The 18,006-nt window shown below is 45.1% G+C and overlaps 1 protein-coding gene across 7 annotated transcripts in view; it reads right to left on the bottom strand.

The window, feature by feature from the left end:
• Window positions 1-12,708: 12,708 nt before the first annotated feature.
• Window positions 12,709-18,006, bottom strand: part of EPN1 (epsin 1) — a 42,492-nt gene continuing 37,194 nt past the window's right edge. For 4 of the 7 annotated variants that reach the window (XM_075277706.1, XM_075277708.1, XM_075277707.1 and 1 more), the window contains 3 exons: window positions 17,296-17,397; window positions 15,268-15,501; window positions 12,709-14,129 (listed from right to left, as the gene is read on the bottom strand). In XM_075277706.1, coding sequence (XP_075133807.1) covers window positions 13,738-14,129; window positions 15,268-15,501; window positions 17,296-17,397 — 728 coding nt within the window. In that variant the 3' untranslated portion in view covers window positions 12,709-13,737. The remainder of the gene's footprint in view (window positions 14,130-15,267; window positions 15,502-17,295; window positions 17,398-18,006) is intronic. The other 3 variants (XM_075277710.1, XM_075277711.1, XM_075277712.1) reach the window with 1 other exon arrangement.

The raw sequence follows: 18,006 nt of genomic DNA, 5'->3' as shown, positions 1-18,006 counted from the left end.
TAATTAAGCCGGGATTCTGGTGCATTTGGCTTAGTAAACTCCTGATATCTGGCCATGGTTTCCAGGTTCTAGGTCTGAACCATAATAACATATTGGTGATTAATAAGGTGTAATAAAAGCCGCTCGTACCTCCACATACTGATCCTTTGAAACACTGAGATCTGATTCGAAGACACGTCCAACAGTCCAGAGCCGGTCCCTCGGTCACCACTAGAAATAGAGGTCATACACCAGTCATGGATGGAGTCTGCTGTCCCTGTCCTATACACTTTTAAACATGGAAACTCATTTGTATCTACAGAGAGAATCCTCTTCTTCTGTGATTTCACTTTGGTTCAAGAAGAAGAGCCCAATGGACTCAGTAAGGCCTCATACAGTCGGAGCAATCCAGACCAAAAAAATCTGGTCTGCACATCAGCCAGATTTTTCAATCCGAACTTAGTCAGGGTCCATGATGCTGAAATGCCTATATACGACATGAGCTCCATAAGGAGACGGGGACTCTCAGTATCATAAATCACCAGTAGTCCCATCTTCTGACTGGGTCCAGACGGAGAAATCTGACCAATGAACGGACTGGATTTTCTGGTCTGGATTGTCTGCATTGGGTCTAAGGTTTGGCATCAGGGGATCAGTATGATGAATATTATCCGTCCCTCAATCCGCTTGAAAAATACGGAGATAAAAGTCCTTTCAGGTGAAAACCAGGCGGGCTCCGTTATAGTCTACGGGGTCTGAGGGTTTCCGCAGATAACCACTTTGTAAGTGGATTGAGTTTCCTCGTTTTGGGTCCCCTAGTAGAACCGAGGAATGTAAACTGAAGCGCAGTTGTGAACCAAGAGTATAGGGTAAAAATTAAAAAATCCTATACTAAAAATGTCCAAACAGATGAAAGATGTAAAAGACGGTGACTTACAGCAATCCTGGGAACAAGCTGCAAGAGAAGACATTGAACATGTCAGTATCCATGTACTACCAAGTGGAATACCAATGACTTATCCATCACCCGGTAACTATAGGGTCTATAGGGTCTCCATGTATTCTAATTTTGGAGCTTTTTTGGAATAACTTATCGTAACATGAGTTATTTTATAAGAATGCTTTCAGAAATAGAAGGGTTAATAGCTTATTTTTGGCAAATAAGGGGGTGTTCTCACTTGCGTTGCACTCTCTTTTTCCAGTCCGTCTGTCTCTTCATGTCATCCCAGATGGACTGGATGATGTTAAGATGGGGGCTATATCTGTAGGAGCCATATCATCCCTTCCAGGACTCCTCCTCCTCCAAAGAGCAAAGGTCACACCAAATATTGATGGGGTTTACAACCATAACTATTAACCCTTCTACTGCTGAGCGCATTCTTACTCTACAGCATTTTTTCAACACCTGCATAAAACTTTTTCACAGTACTGTATGTCCATCAAGTTCGACAAGGGATGGGAAAGGACACGGAGGAGGACAAGCTATGTGTAGACAACCATGATATCCTCACAGTAGACCTTCCAGATACCTATATCAGCAAAGTGCTCCAATGATTGTTTCATCTGCAATGTCAATTCCTCTTGTAGTTTCATTATATCCAGCTTGAACGGATTCAGGCCTAGAGAAAGGAAATGGTTAATTTTATTCATCGAATTTTGGCTGTGGCCCTTGTGTCTGGTATAGCCTTCACATGGTGTCGTAAGAGAACGGTAATGGGTGTCCCCTACATCATGGGCGCAGAGTATAGTAACTTTTATAGATAGATCCAATGTCTCCGCCAACATGTTATGCCATGTCTTCACGTGAATGGGGTACTGGTACTGTATCGTCCCCTACTAACACAATGCCCCCTACTGTACCAACGATAATGTCAGACCACCACCCCATAACCCGAATATAGGTCCTTACCATGAAATTCCACTCCTCTCAGGTGGTCAAACACCATCTTCTTCAGTTTGGCAACACTTCGTATATCTACGGGTGATACAACCAATGGTATCAATGATACATCACTATTATAATACTGCGCCCTATATAGTGTCCTATATACCGCATAGTGTCCTATATACCCACAGAGCGCAATAGAAAATTCTGCCCTTATATTATTGTATGTAAAATGTATATTTTGTGTTTCTATGAATATATTTCACATTACATCCTTACAATTCTGTATTCTTACATAGTGACATAGTCATAAGTCACCTACATCATCCTACAGAGCAAGGCCTCACACCGCCAACCCCCTGCTCAAGTGTCTGTAGATAGAGTAAATCCTTGGCGTGAGATTTCTGTATTAGTAAAGGGATATTCCGATCATAACAAGGTTTACGGGGAATGGGTCCTAGTTTGGTGGGGGTCCCATGGGGCGCTGCTTGTCCACAACGCGTTTTGTGGCCCCAAATGTGTTCTATATTACATTAGCTACTTCCTGGTCATAGAATTTATTTTGTTGGCATAAAATTGACATTTGTGATCATAGAATCAGTTTTGTGGTCACAGAATTTACATAAAGCACTGTGAACAAAGGGTGCCCTATGGGGTCTCAGCACGAGCCGCTCTTTTTGGATTGGGTGGGTGTATTTCATGCTCTCTGCTGTCCCATTTGCCTCTGTATGATTGTATGAGGAGAGGTTGAGGGTTGAGTACTTGTACTAGAATGTCCCTTTAAAGCAGGGATAGGGAACCTTCGGCTCTCCAGCTGCTGTGAAACTACAACTCCCAGCATGCTCCATTCACTTCTATGGGAGTTCCAAAAACAGCAGAGCACGTATGCATGCTGGGAGTTGTAGTTTTGCAACAGCTGGAGAGCCGTACGTTCCCTACCCCTGCTTTAAAGGGTTGTCTGAGACTATGATATCGCTTGCTGCCGCATCTTCACTATTTACCAAGCACAGCGCCACACATTGGATAGTGGCCGTGCCTGGTATTGCAGCTCAGCCACATTCATTTGTATAAGACTGAGCTGCATTCTGGCCATGTCACCGATGACCGTGATGTCGCTGGCCTAAGAAGAGAAGGTGGAGCTTAGCATCCTAGTTCCAGACAATCCCTTTAATTTACAATCTCCCAATATCTCTATCTCGTGTCCATTCGGTGTGCTCACCAATGATGCGGAGATGCTCTTTATCTTTGAAGGAGGTGCGATAAATGCCAAGGATTTCCTTCTTCAGGCTCTCCAGGAAGGCTTGTCTATCAGGGACATCTGGAGGCACTTTAGAGCTCAGATAAAGGTCAAGATTTTTTACAAATTTTGGATCGCAATCTAACATGCCCAGGATGGGACATGAAGAAAAAGTAAGGATAAGAAAGAGGGAAACCCAAGAAGCCATGATGTAGCAGGTACGGTATGAGACAGAATGGTGGCAGGGGATGACGTCACAATGGATGTGTTCTACATTCTGTCCAGAACCAAGACTAACCAAGGGCAGATCTGTATATAGGAAGGCAGTAACCTTATGTGGGGTGGTGGATAATAGGATTCCCGCTAATGGTTGGTGTTCTTAGCTATAGCTAAAGCTTTGGTTGGCTTTGGTGAAATGGACAATAACAAGAATACGTCATGGAAAACCAAAAATATATTAGAATAGAATGTACAATATTAGGGCTCGTTCACACGGTGTAACGTCCCGCGAGATTTGGCACGTGTACGCCGCGTGACCCTTTGCGTGCCGTACACGCTCCCATTGAGTTCAATGGGAGCGGGGATCGTATGCGCAGCGCTAGTTTGCGGCCGTGCATTTATTCACGGCCGCAAACTAGCGCGGCGCATACGATCCCCGCTCCCATTGAACTCAATGGGAGCGTGTACGGCACGCAAAGGGTCACGCGGCGTACACGTGCCAAATCTCGCGGGACGTTACACCGTGTGAACGAGCCCTTAGAGAGTAAGGTTAAGTCTATGGGTGGAAATAACAATTGTAGGGAGGATCTAGTACCCGGGCGGCCGTCTCTACTCGTGGTTTATCTGGATTATCGGGCGCCGGTTTTCTCACCTAGTCATGCCATCCCAACACCACCAATGACGGGCAATTCAGTCTTATGATGCCCCCTCTCAAAGTCTACAACTCTCAACTCACTTATTTATACCGCTTATGGTCCTGTGCCAAGGTTTCTCCATTTGGTCGGCCATTCTGTCCTTCCTGCATGACCTTCTGTCCTTCCCCTCAGTTACTTACTGCCCTGATCCATCTCCTAGGTATACCGAAAAAATAAAACCACAGACAAGTCACATGCCACTTCGATTGAAGTCTATGGTAAAAAAAAAAAACACACAAAGAACAAAATGCTGCATTTGATGTGCAACCAAAATCCAACAAGTTTGGATTTTCTGCGGCTGAGACAATGCAACACGAGACTCATGGACATTTTTGTTGAGCCGCTCTATGCAGCTTTTTTTCAGGCATCACATATAGATGTGAGAAAACCAATTCAGATTGAACCAGATTTGAACCAAGTTTTCTAAAAGTTTTGGGTTCTTCACCCACGAACCAGAAGTGAAATTACTATTCTCTGGAGATTTTTCAGGCCCCAGAATATAATATGTGGAAGTCCAGGTGAGGTGAAAAAAAGTTATACTCCCCTTCTTTCACCTCTTCTCGGTGTCCTCAGAAGGTCTGATGATTTTTCTCAGTCCTCTTCTGGCCTCCTGGGTGACATCATGTGCTCAGGGTCCTATCACAGGCCTCAGCTGGACCATAGAGTGTATGACATCACCCATGAGGATGGAAGGGGACCCAGAAGGACACTGGACATTGAGGAGGCCCAGAAGAGGTGAAGGAAGGGGACTCCCTCACTTGGACCTCCACCTATTATACTCTACTTAAAGTCTGAAGAGAACACCCAATTTTTTATATATTTTTGAGACAACAGCTTTCAGGACACGTTGCTAAAATGAAAGCGCCTCCTCCAATAGCTCTTCCTGGGGTGGGGAGAAAAACGCCAAGCCCTGCTAGATCCACCGATCAAATAATGATAATAGATAAGACTGGAATGCAATGGACTCTGCGGCTTGTGGCTTAAGTAAGTAGAAGTCTTGGCGGCTGAGAAGGAGCTCAGGTTTTGTGCACCTTTATTATGTCTATTGTTCCTCTAAGGCTCTCACATTTTTATGAGCTTGTTTCTTCGGAGTTGAGAACCGCACCTACACCGAAAATCTGAAGACGGAGATGTGACAAAATATAAAGTCAGCCATAATATTTGTGTAGATCCTTCTTGGGCTGCCAAAACAGCATTGACCCAGCAGTACACGCACTCCAGAAGACCTCTATAGAAGTCCTGTGGTATCAGGGACCAAGAGAAGATCCTTAAAGTCATAGAAGTTGAGTGAGGTTGGGTCTCCATGGATTGGACTTGTGTTTCCATTACATCCTACAGAAGATCGAGAACACAGGATCTGGAGAAATTGGAGATCAAATCGACTCCTCAAACTCTTTGCTGTTCCTCAATCCATTCCTAAACAGTTAGCGTACTGATGAAAAGACCACTGATGGCTGAGCGGTCATTTTCTGTCTGTGGGGTTAGAGACCAGCAGGGGGACCAAAAATCTTTGGAACAGGAATCACATATTTTGATATTTTTCCACCATGCTCCGCATTTTTACAATAATTTTAATGTACTGGACGACCCCTTTAAGGGATTTACTTGACAGCAGCCCCCTAGGGACTTAATCCAAATTCAGAAAATGACCTATTGACAAACAGAGGAAAGTGTTATGTGACCTGTGCAGAAGTCATAGTACAGGGCGAGGAAGCAGGGAGCGAGTCAATAGGGCGAGTCCTGAGTTATCTGCCTACATCTTGTAACAGAGGCGTTATCCTTCATTGTAATCTTATTCTGTGGTTAATATAATCCCGCCATACAGCCGTCTTACACTCATGTACAAATAAACAGTTAAATGAATATTATTACCCATATGGTGTCACGCTCATGACTCAACCTCCTACATAGCGAGGCCTGACGAGTGCTTGGTGTATAAGATTATATGTCTTACAAGGTTGACTCACCACTTACTATTCACATATTGGAGCTACTTGACTTTTCACGGTAATTCTACACAAAGGAATTTATTATATTTTTTACCACTTTGAGGTTACGCCGCTATACGGTATCTTTTTGTTATGTCATACGCTTTTTATTACAATCAGTTTTGTTGCTTGTACTAGGAGGAATGGGAAGTTTTCCCCATAGTCACACAATGGCGGGTTCTAAGAGGTATCTAATAATGTAGAAAATACAGTAAAAGCGGTTATATTACACACACGTTCCGATGGAACATAATGGCCCATAAAACAAGAGCACAGGCTATTTTCGTTCATGACAGACCCCTATATCTAACATTTAAGAACTCCCCGACAAAGGGTCCGTCCCACAAGGATGGTGAATATCAAATGTGGTGCCCATATATAAGAAAGGGTAAAAAACGAGCCTGGAAACTATAGGTCGGCAATTCGATCTCGGTGGTGGGGAAGCTACTTTAAGGTTTTCTAAGAGACGCCATCTTGGAATACTTTAGATAATCTTATAACACCCAATCAGCATGGGTTTAGGAGGAATTGGTCCAGTCAGGGTAATCTGGTCAATGTCTATGAGAGGTCAATTCTAGGCGGGACATGGGTAATGCAGAGGGTGAGGGGAAACACACAAACTGGGTTACAGTCACCAGTGGGGTGCCATGGGGGGTCAGTATTGGATGGGTCACAGTCACCAGGGTGGGGAACTACAGGGGTCAGTTCTGGTTCCGCTCCCGTTTATTAATGACCTGGTAGAGGTTACAGATATTTAGTACTGTGGAATACAGTAGAATATTACAGGGGATCTATAGAAGCATGAGGAGGAGGAGGTGGGGGGGAGGGTAAGATTGGTGGTCAGTGGGCTTACCTTTAGTGACCAGTGCCAGGCCGCCAAGGCAAATAAAATCGTGGGATGCATCAAGAGGAATAGATTCTCATGAGAAGAACATAGCACTATACAAATCACTGGTACGGCCATTTTTCTTCTATTGTGCACAATTGTGGCCTGCAGAATGTAATTTAAAAAAAAAAAAAAAAAAAAAAGTGACTATGCGGCATCACACTATGTTCAGGAACACGTGGGGAGAGCACCATTCCTAGTTACACCACTGCTCTACATCTACACCAGTGACGGTGACAAGGAGACATCCTCTACACCTAGACCAGTGACAAGGGGACATCCTCTACACCTAGGCCAGTGACAGCGACAAGGAGACATCCTCTACACCTAGGCCAGTGACAGGGGGACATCCTCTACACCTAGATCAGTGACAGGGGGACATCTTCTACACCTAGGCCAATGAGTGACAAGGGGACATCCTCTACACCTAGGCCAGTGACAGGGGGACATCCTCTACACCTAGGCCAATGAGTGACAAGGGGACATCCTCTACACCTAGGCCAGTGACAGGGGGACATCCTCTACACCTAGGCCAGTGACAAGGGGACATCCTCTACACCTAGGCCAGTGACAAGGGGACATCCTCTACACCTAGGCCAATGAGTGACAAGGGGACATCCTCTACACCTAGGCCAATGAGTGACAAGGGGACATCCTCTACACCTAGGCCAATGAGTGACAAGGGGACATCCTCTACACCTAGGCCAGTGACAGGGGGACATCCTCTACACCTAGGCCAATGAGTGACAAGGGGACATCCTCTACACCTAGGCCAGTGACAGGGGGACATCCTCTACACCTAGGCCAGTGACAAGGGGACATCCTCTACACCTAGGCCAGTGACAAGGGGACATCCTCTACACCTAGGCCAATGAGTGACAAGGGGACATCCTCTACACCTAGGCCAATGAGTGACAAGGGGACATCCTCTACACCTAGGCCAATGAGTGACAAGGGGACATCCTCTACACCTAGGCCAATGAGTGACAAGGGGACATCCTCTACACCTAGGCCAATGACAGGGGGACATCCTCTACACCTAGGTCAGTGACAGTAACAAGAGGACATCCTCTACACCTAGGCCAGTGACACGAGGACATCTACTACACCTAGGCCAGTGGCACGAGGACATCTACTACACCTAGGTCAGTGACAAGGGGACATCCTCTACACCTAGGCCAGTGGCAAGGGGACATCCTCTACACCTAGGCCAGTGGCAAGGGGACATCCTCTACACCTAGGCCAGTGACAAGGAGACATCCTCTACACCTAGGCCAGTGGCAGTGACAAGAGGACATCCTCTACACCTAGGTCAGTGACCGTAACAAGAGGACATCCTCTACACCTAGGTCAGTGGCAAGGGGACATCCTCTACACCTAGGCCAGTGACAAGGGGACATCCTCTACACCTAGGTCAGTGACAGTAACAAGAGGACATCCTCTACACCTAGGTCAGTGACAGTAACAAGAGGACATCCTCTACACCTACGCCAGTGACAGTAACAAGAGGACATTCTCTACACCTAGGTCAGTGACAGTAACAAGAGGACATCCTCTACACCTAGGTCAGTGACAGTAACAAGAGGACATCCTCTACACCTAGGCCAGTGACAAGAGGACATCTTCTACACCTAGGCCAGTGGCAAGGGGACATCCTCTACACCTAGGCCAGTGGCAAGGGGACATCCCCTACACCTAGGCCAGTGGCAAGAGGACATCCCCTACACCTAGGCCAGTGGCAAGAGGACATCTTCTACACTTAGGCCAGTGACAGTGATAAGGAGACATCCTCTACATCTGGAGGAGAAAGTTTCACCAGCAACATAGACTGGGATTCTTTACTGTAAGAGCAGTGAGATTATGGAGCTCGCAAGGAAGTGGTGATGGTGGATTCATTGAACATGTTCAAAGAGGACCTGAACGTCTTTCTGGAACGTAAAAATATCACAGGTTACGGGTTTTTGATCTTGTTAGAAAGAAAAAGGGAGAAAAACAAAATTGCTCCATTGTACTGATCTGCTCTCTTAGAAGATACAGATAGACATATAATGGGCCAGATTTATAAAACTATGGGCAACTAAATCTGCCAACATGGCTGAACTTTCCATCACTATGCCAGTACTGCTCAGAGATATTTCTAGGTTATTTCATCTTCTTTATTAGATGGAGAATCTCTCACACATACAGGCCTCTATATCCTTACCCGGTCTTGCTGCTCTATTTTGTTCTCACAAGTCAGATCCCAGTTGGTTTCATAACATGGCACGTCTTCCCTATGAATGCTATAGCTTGGGTTGGTATAGACAGCGATCACCCCACCTTTGAGACTCCATTAAATAGTTGATCGGGGTGATCAGCAAGAGTAGACCAATATTGTGATCGTAGAAAAAATGTTAAAGGGGTTTTCTACAAAGAAACATTTTAAAGGGATGCTATCATTAAAATGTAATTTATTCTTGGTACCACATAGGAATAGCCTTAAGGCTGGTCTTACACGACTGTAGTGGTTTTTGTGGTCCGGAATTTGCGGATCCGCAAGACAAATTTCACTTTAAAAATTCCGCAGACATCCGCAACGTTCCGTGTGTATCAGTATTATGCGGATCCGCAAAAAACAAAACACACCACAAAACACACGTTGATATCCGCAATTGCGGATATACACTGATGTATGTTCAGTGTATATCCGCAAAAATGCACGCACCCATAGACCTCTATTGGACCTTCTGTGCTGTGCAAGCACGGCCATGCGGTATACTGTCCGGACCACGGTTGCGGCGCGCCACACCACTGACAAAATCTACGATCGTGTAAGAGGCCTCATAGAAAATTATGGGACCGTAAATGGGCCGCAATTTTGAACCCGCAATTGCGGACCATTTGCAGTGCAAAACTACGGTCGTGTAAGACCAGCCTAAGAAAGGCTATTCTTCTCCTACCTTTAGAGGTCTTCTCCGCGCCGCCGTTCAGTAAAAACCCCAGTTTTCGTCGGTATGCAAAAGAGTTCTCTCGCAGCACTGGAGGTGTCACCAATAATACGAGAGAACTCACCGCCTCCATCTTCTTCTGGAACGGCCTCTCTTTTCTTCCAGCGCTGGCTTCAAACTTCTAGGCCTCGGGCAGCCATCTGCGCATGTTTACCGGCTACAAGAAAATGGCAGCTTTCAATACTAAGCGGCCATTTTCTTGTGGCCGGCGGGCATGCGCAGTCTGCTTTGCCTAGAAGTTTGAAGCCAGCGCCAGAAGACGACGCAGGGAGAGGCAGTTCCAGAAGATGGAGGCGGCGCTGGAGAGTTTTCTCGCAGCATTGGGGTCCCCTGCAGTGCTGCAAGAGAACTCATTTGCATACCGTCGAAAACCGAATTATATACCAAACGGCGGCCCGCAGAAGACATCTAAAGGTAGGAGAAGAATAGCCTTTCTTAAGGCTATTCCTACATGGTACCCAGAAAAAATTGCTTTTTAATGATAAAATCCCTTTAAACACTTACTTCCTCCATGGTTCTACAAAAAACCATCAGTTTCTGGACTCGACCTCAGGTCACGTAATTGGAACTAGCACCTGGTCCTCAGTCACTTCATTCTCATCCATCCTCTCCAGTGCTAGATACCTGTACTATGAGAGGACTTGCTAGTGTGCCAACCTCCAGAGTACATGTAACACGGAAGAGGAGGCTGACAGTCTCAGGACCAGGTGCTGGTTCTAATCAAATCGTTAATCACCAACAGAACCATGAACAAACCGAGTACTGACACCACTCCTGGAGAACCCTTATGGACAAAGAACCCAGGTAGGTGGGCAACAGCCGGAAAAAAAAAAAAAAAAAAAGGAAACATCATGGATTTTCAATCTTTTTTTTTTTTTTTTTTTTTTTTTTTTAGACGGGGTGAGCCAAACTTTCATCCTTTCTGCACCTACCTAATGGCCTTTGGTTTCGGCTTTGTATCTTCCCCGTTCAATCCAGTCCACAGACTATATGGGCTAGAATTGTTGAGGATCAGGTGACTGCTGTGGCCAAATCACTGACCTCAGTGGTGACATGCTGGGTATTGATGATGTATGACCAGTGACATCATCAGTACCCAACATGGGACTACTGTGGCCAGTGATTGGCGTCAAATCCTCTGTAGTCCATGGAGTGGAGAGAATAGGGGAACATACCGGCAGTACAGATGACCTGGTTAAGGGTTTGTTTTATCTATCCTCATATCCATCTCCTATCTATCCATCTATCTATCTATCATATCTATCTATCATATCTATCTATCTCCTAATCTATCTCTCTATCTCTAATATCTATCTATCTATCTATCTATCTCTCCATCTGTCTATCTATCTATCTATCCATCTATCTATCTATCTATCCATTTCCTATCTATCCATCTGTCTTTATCTATCTATCTGTTTATCCATCTATCTAATACCTATATGTCTATCTACCTGATATCTCCTAGAACATTAAAAAGAGAAATGAATAAGTGACATCACTAATCTATCTATCTATCTATCTATCTATCTATCTATCTATCTATCTATCTATCTATCATCTATATCTATCTATCTCCTATCTATGTATCTATGTATCTATCTATCTCTCCTATCTATCTATCTATCTCCTATCTATCTATGTATCTATCTATATCTATCTATCTATCTATCTATCTATCTATCTATCTATCTATCTATCTATCTCCTATCTATCTATCTATCTATCTATCTATCTATCTATCTATCTATCTATCTATCTCTCCTATCTATCTATCTCCTATCTATGTATCTATATCTATCTATCATCTATCTCCTATCTATGTATCTATCTCCTATCTATCTATCTATCTCCTATCTATCTATCTATCTATCTATCTATCTATCTATCTATCTATCTCCTATATCTATCTATCTCCTATCTATCTATCTATCTATCTATCTATCTATCTATCTATCTATCTATCTATCTATCTATCTATCTCTCCTATCTATCTATCTATCTATGTATCTATCTATGTATCTATCTCTATCTATCTATCTATCTATCTATCTATCTATCTATCTATCTATCTATGTATCTATCTCCTATCTATCTATCTCCTATCTATCTATCTATCTATCTCCTATCTATCTATCTATCTCCTATCTATCTATCTATCTATCTCCTATCTATCTCCTATCTATCTCCTATCTATCTATCTATCTATCTATCTATCTATCTCTCCTATCTATCTATCTCCTATCTATGTATCTATCTATCTCCTATCTATGTATCTATCTATATCTATCTATCTATCTATCTATCTATCTATCTATCTATCTATCTATCTCCTATCTATCTATCTATCTCCTATCTATCTATCTATCTATCTATCTATCTATCTATCTATCTATCTATCTCTCTCTCTCTCTCTCTCCTATCTATCTATCTCCTATCTATCTATCTCCTATCTATCTATGTATCTATCTATATCTATCTATCATACTCCTTTACCATATGACACATGGCAGTGAAGTACAGCACACAACACCGTCCTAAACGTGTCAAGTCTTTCGATATCACACAATTTACCAATATACAAGGACGGCTCGATTTAGACACCATACGTCCATACATGTTTAATACATGACATTCTGCATCACTTATGGACAGATGGTTTTTCCTCCTCGATAAAATTCACAAACAGAGTGAAAACAGACACACAAATAATAAGGAACCAGCGATCAGATACAAGGCATGACATTACACTTCCATACAAGACACGATGCCCGTAGGTCGTAAAGCTTCAAGACGACTTGGACTCTAAAAGAATAAAAGAAATGGAGACTTTCCCAGATTTTTTTTCTTTTATTTGACGTTTTTTCTTGGAAGGGAGAGAAGATCGGATACTGAATGGGACTCGATGGACAGCGACACCAAGCAAAGCCATCAGTTTATTAAGTGGTTATCAAACAAATCAACATCACAGATTTGATTTGTAATGGTAATAAGAAAGAAATGGAAGAAACTCAAGGGTTAAAAATCCACTTAATCAGCATTCATGAATTCATTCTAATAAATAGGAAATGTCCCGCTATTATGGCAATACAACCCAGAAATCCCCCACAATCCCCTGCTTGACAGAAAATCCCATCTGGAATTGAAAGAGCTTTAGTCTCTCTTAGTGTTATATCAATATCTCCTACAGAGGGCGATATCCTAAGCGTGGTCCGATAACACAGATGTGCCGTATATACACGGAGAGCCACCAACACATCAGTTATGGGGGGGGGGAGGTCAAAGGGGAACCATGTGTAGAACTCAAGTCAACCGGAAGGGGTCGGGCCGCAAACGTAGGTAAAATCGTGTAGGCGAAACGAAAACCACTTATTTCATATGGAGGAAAGATGTCGTAAGAGAGTTCTGCTCGGCTCAGGAGTCGAGAGCCCGCGGACTGCTACTAGGCAGAAGCAAACGAAACCAACCCTACGGTGAAGTGCGGCTAATGCAAAAAATGGATGGGGGGGATAGGGGGCGGCGAACGGAAATAATAACACAGACGGTAAAATTCTGGCATAACACTACCGAGTATCAATTATCCTGCAGAAAACAATATTAATCTATGGTCTTCACCTAAACACCTTTACCTGTACTGCGGGGGAGGGGGAAAAATACTATTTCTTGGTATTCAGAGGCACAGTGAAAAAAGGAAGCAGGCACCAAAATTCATGGGTGCTGCGAATACAGGGTTGCCACAAAAGATGTAAGATACAGGGACATTCTGTGGTAGTAGCAAGATGATGCCATTCTTTTTTTTTTTTTTTTTTGACCCATCACCCCCGTCATCACCATTACAAACTCAATGATCCCCACAGCCTGTTATAAGAGGAATGGGTTGGTGGTACTAGTCACAGCTTGTGCTGATAGATTCGGGACCAGGGGTTGCGTCACCAACTGCTGCGGTGGCATCATAGAGGGCAAGCTCATAGGAGGAACACCCGGAGGCACGCCAGCCACTGGAAGGCCGCCCACTCCAGCTACAGGCTGCATTCCCACCATTGGGGGCACACTGGCTAGAGGAATTCCTGGGGCCATAGGGGACACGGACACCATGGGTGACACAGAACTAAATGGAATCGCTGCGGAGGTTTGTCCAGCGGGGGTGACTTGCTGTCCCAATGACATCACGGGGCTGGAACGAAGCTGATTCAACGTGAGAGATGATTGTTGGTTCGGCTGGAATGGATTTGTCGTGGTTGAACTGGTCGCTCCTAGGAGAAAGCACAGTGAAAATATGTAAAAGACAGCGAATCAAAAAAAAGGAGACATTAATTAGGAATTCATTATAAAGGGCCAGTCACACAGCAGAAAACGAAGAGGAATTTGAGAAACACGTCCTCCTCGGATCCTTCTCCTTGTTGCTGGCTCCACACAGCTTTCTGACCCCAAATAGGCCCAAGTGAGTGGCGTAACTACCAGGGTAGCAGCTGCCACGTGCAAGGGCCACTATGGGGCATAATACTGTGTGCAGGGGCCACTATGGGGTATAATACTGTGTGCAAGGGCCACTATGGGACATAATACTGTGTGCAGGGGCCACTATGGGGCATAATACTGTGTGCAGGGGCCACTATGGGACATAATACTGTGTGCAAGGGCCACTATGGGACATAATACTGTGTGCAGGGGCCACTATGGGGCATAATACTGTGTGCAGGGGCCACTATGGGGCATAATACTGTGTGCAGGGGCCACTATGGGGCATAATACTGTGTGCAGGGGTCACTATGGGGGATAATACTGTGTGCAGGGGCCACTATGGGACATAATACTGTGTGCAGGGGCCACTATGGGACATAATACTGTGTGCAGGGGCCACTATGGGACATAATACTGTGTGCAGGGGTCACTATGGGGCATAATACTGTGTGCAGGGGCCACTATGGAACATAATACTGTGTGCAGGGGCCACTATGGGACATAATACTGTGTGCAGGGGCCACTATGGGACATAATACTGTGTGCAGGGGCTACTATGGGGCATAATACTGTGTGCAGGGGCCACTATGGGGCATAATACTGTGTGCAGGGGTCACTATGGGGCATAATACTTTTTGCAGGGGCCACTATGGGGCATAATACTGTGTGCAGGGGCCACTATGGGGCATAATACTGTGTGCAGGGGCCACTACGGGACATAATACAGTGTGCAGGGGCCACTATGGGACATAATACAGTGTGCAGGGGCCACTATGGGGCATAGAGTACGCAGGAATGCAGGTGGTCGTGGTGTTCGGCGTCCGTCGGCCCATGTCAAAAGTTCGTCACGGGGCTCCGCCATTCCTGGCCCAGATGAAGGAGCAGATGTAAACCCAAATACATGGCAGGGTCAGGCTTATAGTAACTCACCTGAAACTAGGAAGGGGTTTGAGGTTTTCGTGTTTTGTAGGGTGGGTTTTGAAATAAGAGAGTCCAAGTCTACTAGGGCTGCGTTCGGCCCCAGGAATGACTCTGGCGTTTTCCGTGTAGGCTTGGAGCTTTCGGAAAGTGAACCGCTCATCGCTGCCATGTCGAAGGCGTCCGGACTCTTTGACCCGAGCGAGCGAGACACTGGAACTTCCCCGGCTAGAAGATCCAGCTCACCTGCAGAAAAATGAAAGGATATAAGGAATAAGGAAAGGACACGGGGGATTATAGACATCACAAAGACACGGCATCAAGGTGACCAGCCAGCAATGAGGTGCAGCATGAGAGGAGCCAAGACCTGCAGAAAAACTGAACTGAACTACGTGCTTGTGTCATTGCTAGAGTAAGTGAATGGCTGCAGTGGTCCCATGTATGACCTACATAATGTCCTGCCTGCAGGACCGGCGGGAACCCGGTGAGTAATGTTAGTCTTATATCATTACATTTCAAAATCCTGCACTACCCCTTTAAGATGACCACACACACACATGGTCAAACCCTCAAATTTGACATGGCTAGCCTACCATCTAATGTGCACTGGTTGTCCCAGCTTGCTCCAAAAAATAGAGGTTGGGAAGGACAGGCATGTTGGATTTTAATATGCCTGATCCTATGTTCTCATAGGATATAGGAAGATATGTTGCTGTTGGCGTCATCTGGAAGAGGGTTACTCTCCTCTCCCCCTCTTAGGGCTAGGTCACATGGAGTTACATGAATTTCGCGGGAACATCCCATCGCCGTCGCAGAATTCTGCTCCGGATTAGGCCCAAATGAATAGGCCTAATTGGGAGGGAAGTCTCGCGCCACGGATTTTGCTACTAGCTAGCGGAAATAAGAAGTGAGCGGCTCCCATTGAAGTCAATGGGAGCCATTTTTGGCAGCAGATTTTGAGTTGGATCCCGCGTCAAAATCCGCTGCCAAAAGACTCCGTGTGAACGAGCCCTTAGAATACATACATGCTTAAACGTGCTCAGCCTACATATGTGGTGGTGAGGGGGGGTCTTGAGGAACAGTTGTTGACAATGTCTAATGTTAAGGGGCCACTACTAAGCAGCTGGAGTAGTGGGCACACCAAACTTGGGTCTCGACACGGATTATTAAAGCCAATAAATTACAGAATGGCGCTGGTGCAGAGAATGGCGCTGATGGTGCTCCATGTACCGCTCTCGGCTACCATTGGTGCTACCACTGAAGTGAATGAGAGCGCCGTCCACCACCAGGCCTTGTCTGGCTGTGGTCAAGCTCTATACGCAATGGGTAAAAAAAGATCCCCAGTTTGCAGGATCAATGGTGATCTCAGCAGTCAGAACCCTCAACGAAAACATGATAGAAAGCAAAACCATGGCCCCTTCTAGACAGATACTAGTAAGGAGTGGAAGCAAAATGTACTCAAAGTCTAAGAAGTGGCTCAGTGGTTAGGCGTTTGTATGTTCTCCCAATATTTGGGTGGGTTTCCTCTGGGTACTCCGGTTTCCTCCCACCCTCCAAAGACCTATAGATAGGGAATATAGAATGTGAGCCCTGTACGGTACAGTGACTTGGAATGTATGTAAAGCGCTGCGGAATATGTTGGCGCTATACAAGAGACACAAACATTATCCATATACATATGAGGCGGCATAGTGCTGACACCGCATCCGATAAACCAGCACCCCGACTGTAACTACTACCGCTACCCCACCACCACCTAAGGAGAATGACCAGGCCACGAGCAGCGCAGGACCTTAATATATTGCAAGAAAAAGCGAAAATAAATAAAAGCAGAAGATGCATTAATTTACCAGCAGTTACTCATTCGCCCATTGCCCCGATAAAAAAAAAGACAAAAAAAAATAAAAAATTGCCAGAAAACCAAAATTAGTCCCGAGACACACAGAACGGCAAACGTATACAAGAGACACAGAAAGCAACAAGCGGAGGGTCAATGGAGTCACCGTAAGCAAGCAGGCAGGAAAGAGAGCACTTCCAAACCTGTGCTGCTTCCTGAATGGGGAAGGGTAGTCCTCAGGTTGTCAAAATCGGAAAACTCATCTTTATCTGCAGAACTGATGAACTGGTCAAAGGTGGAACTGGCTAAGGAGGCAGGTGGAGCGGACGGACAGGCACATACACAAAGACAAACAGGTTAAATACAAACAGAGACGGCCAAAATAATGAAGCATTGTTAAGTGAGCGCCCCGCAAGGACTGCAAAGAGGAACCTAGATAATATACAAGATACGGGAGATCAGGTTGGATACCAAGAAGGAGATTTCCACCAAGTATGGCGTCCGTCTCAGAAGCGTTTTTTGCCTTCTTCTTTGACGGAATGGTGTCTTATGTCAGTACGTGACTAACGTATGACTAATGTAGTCACCCACTGTATGATAACTTAGATATCTGATGTATATAATAACCCAGTTACAGGTGCCAAAAGGAAGGAAAGCCATAGGCCGCATGCAGAGGGTAAAACACTGCCGCCATTCTGCAGGGTGGTTAGCCAGTCGTACATAATGTTCATTGGATCCAGAAGAAGAATAAATGGGGAAGGGGTTGCGCATGTCCAAGTTGTGTTTATTATGGGAGATACAGAAACAGCCAAGCATGCTCTGTTATTTCCCATAGGGGTGAAAGGAGAGAGAAGGAACATACATGGCCGCCATTCATTCTCTGTCTGGATGCAGCAGCTTCACAAAGCAGAATA

The sequence above is a fragment of the Leptodactylus fuscus genome, chromosome 6, assembly GCF_031893055.1.
Source record: "Leptodactylus fuscus isolate aLepFus1 chromosome 6, aLepFus1.hap2, whole genome shotgun sequence".
Lineage (NCBI taxonomy): Eukaryota > Metazoa > Chordata > Amphibia > Anura > Leptodactylidae > Leptodactylus > Leptodactylus fuscus.
This window is presented reverse-complemented; position numbering and strand designations above follow the sequence as displayed.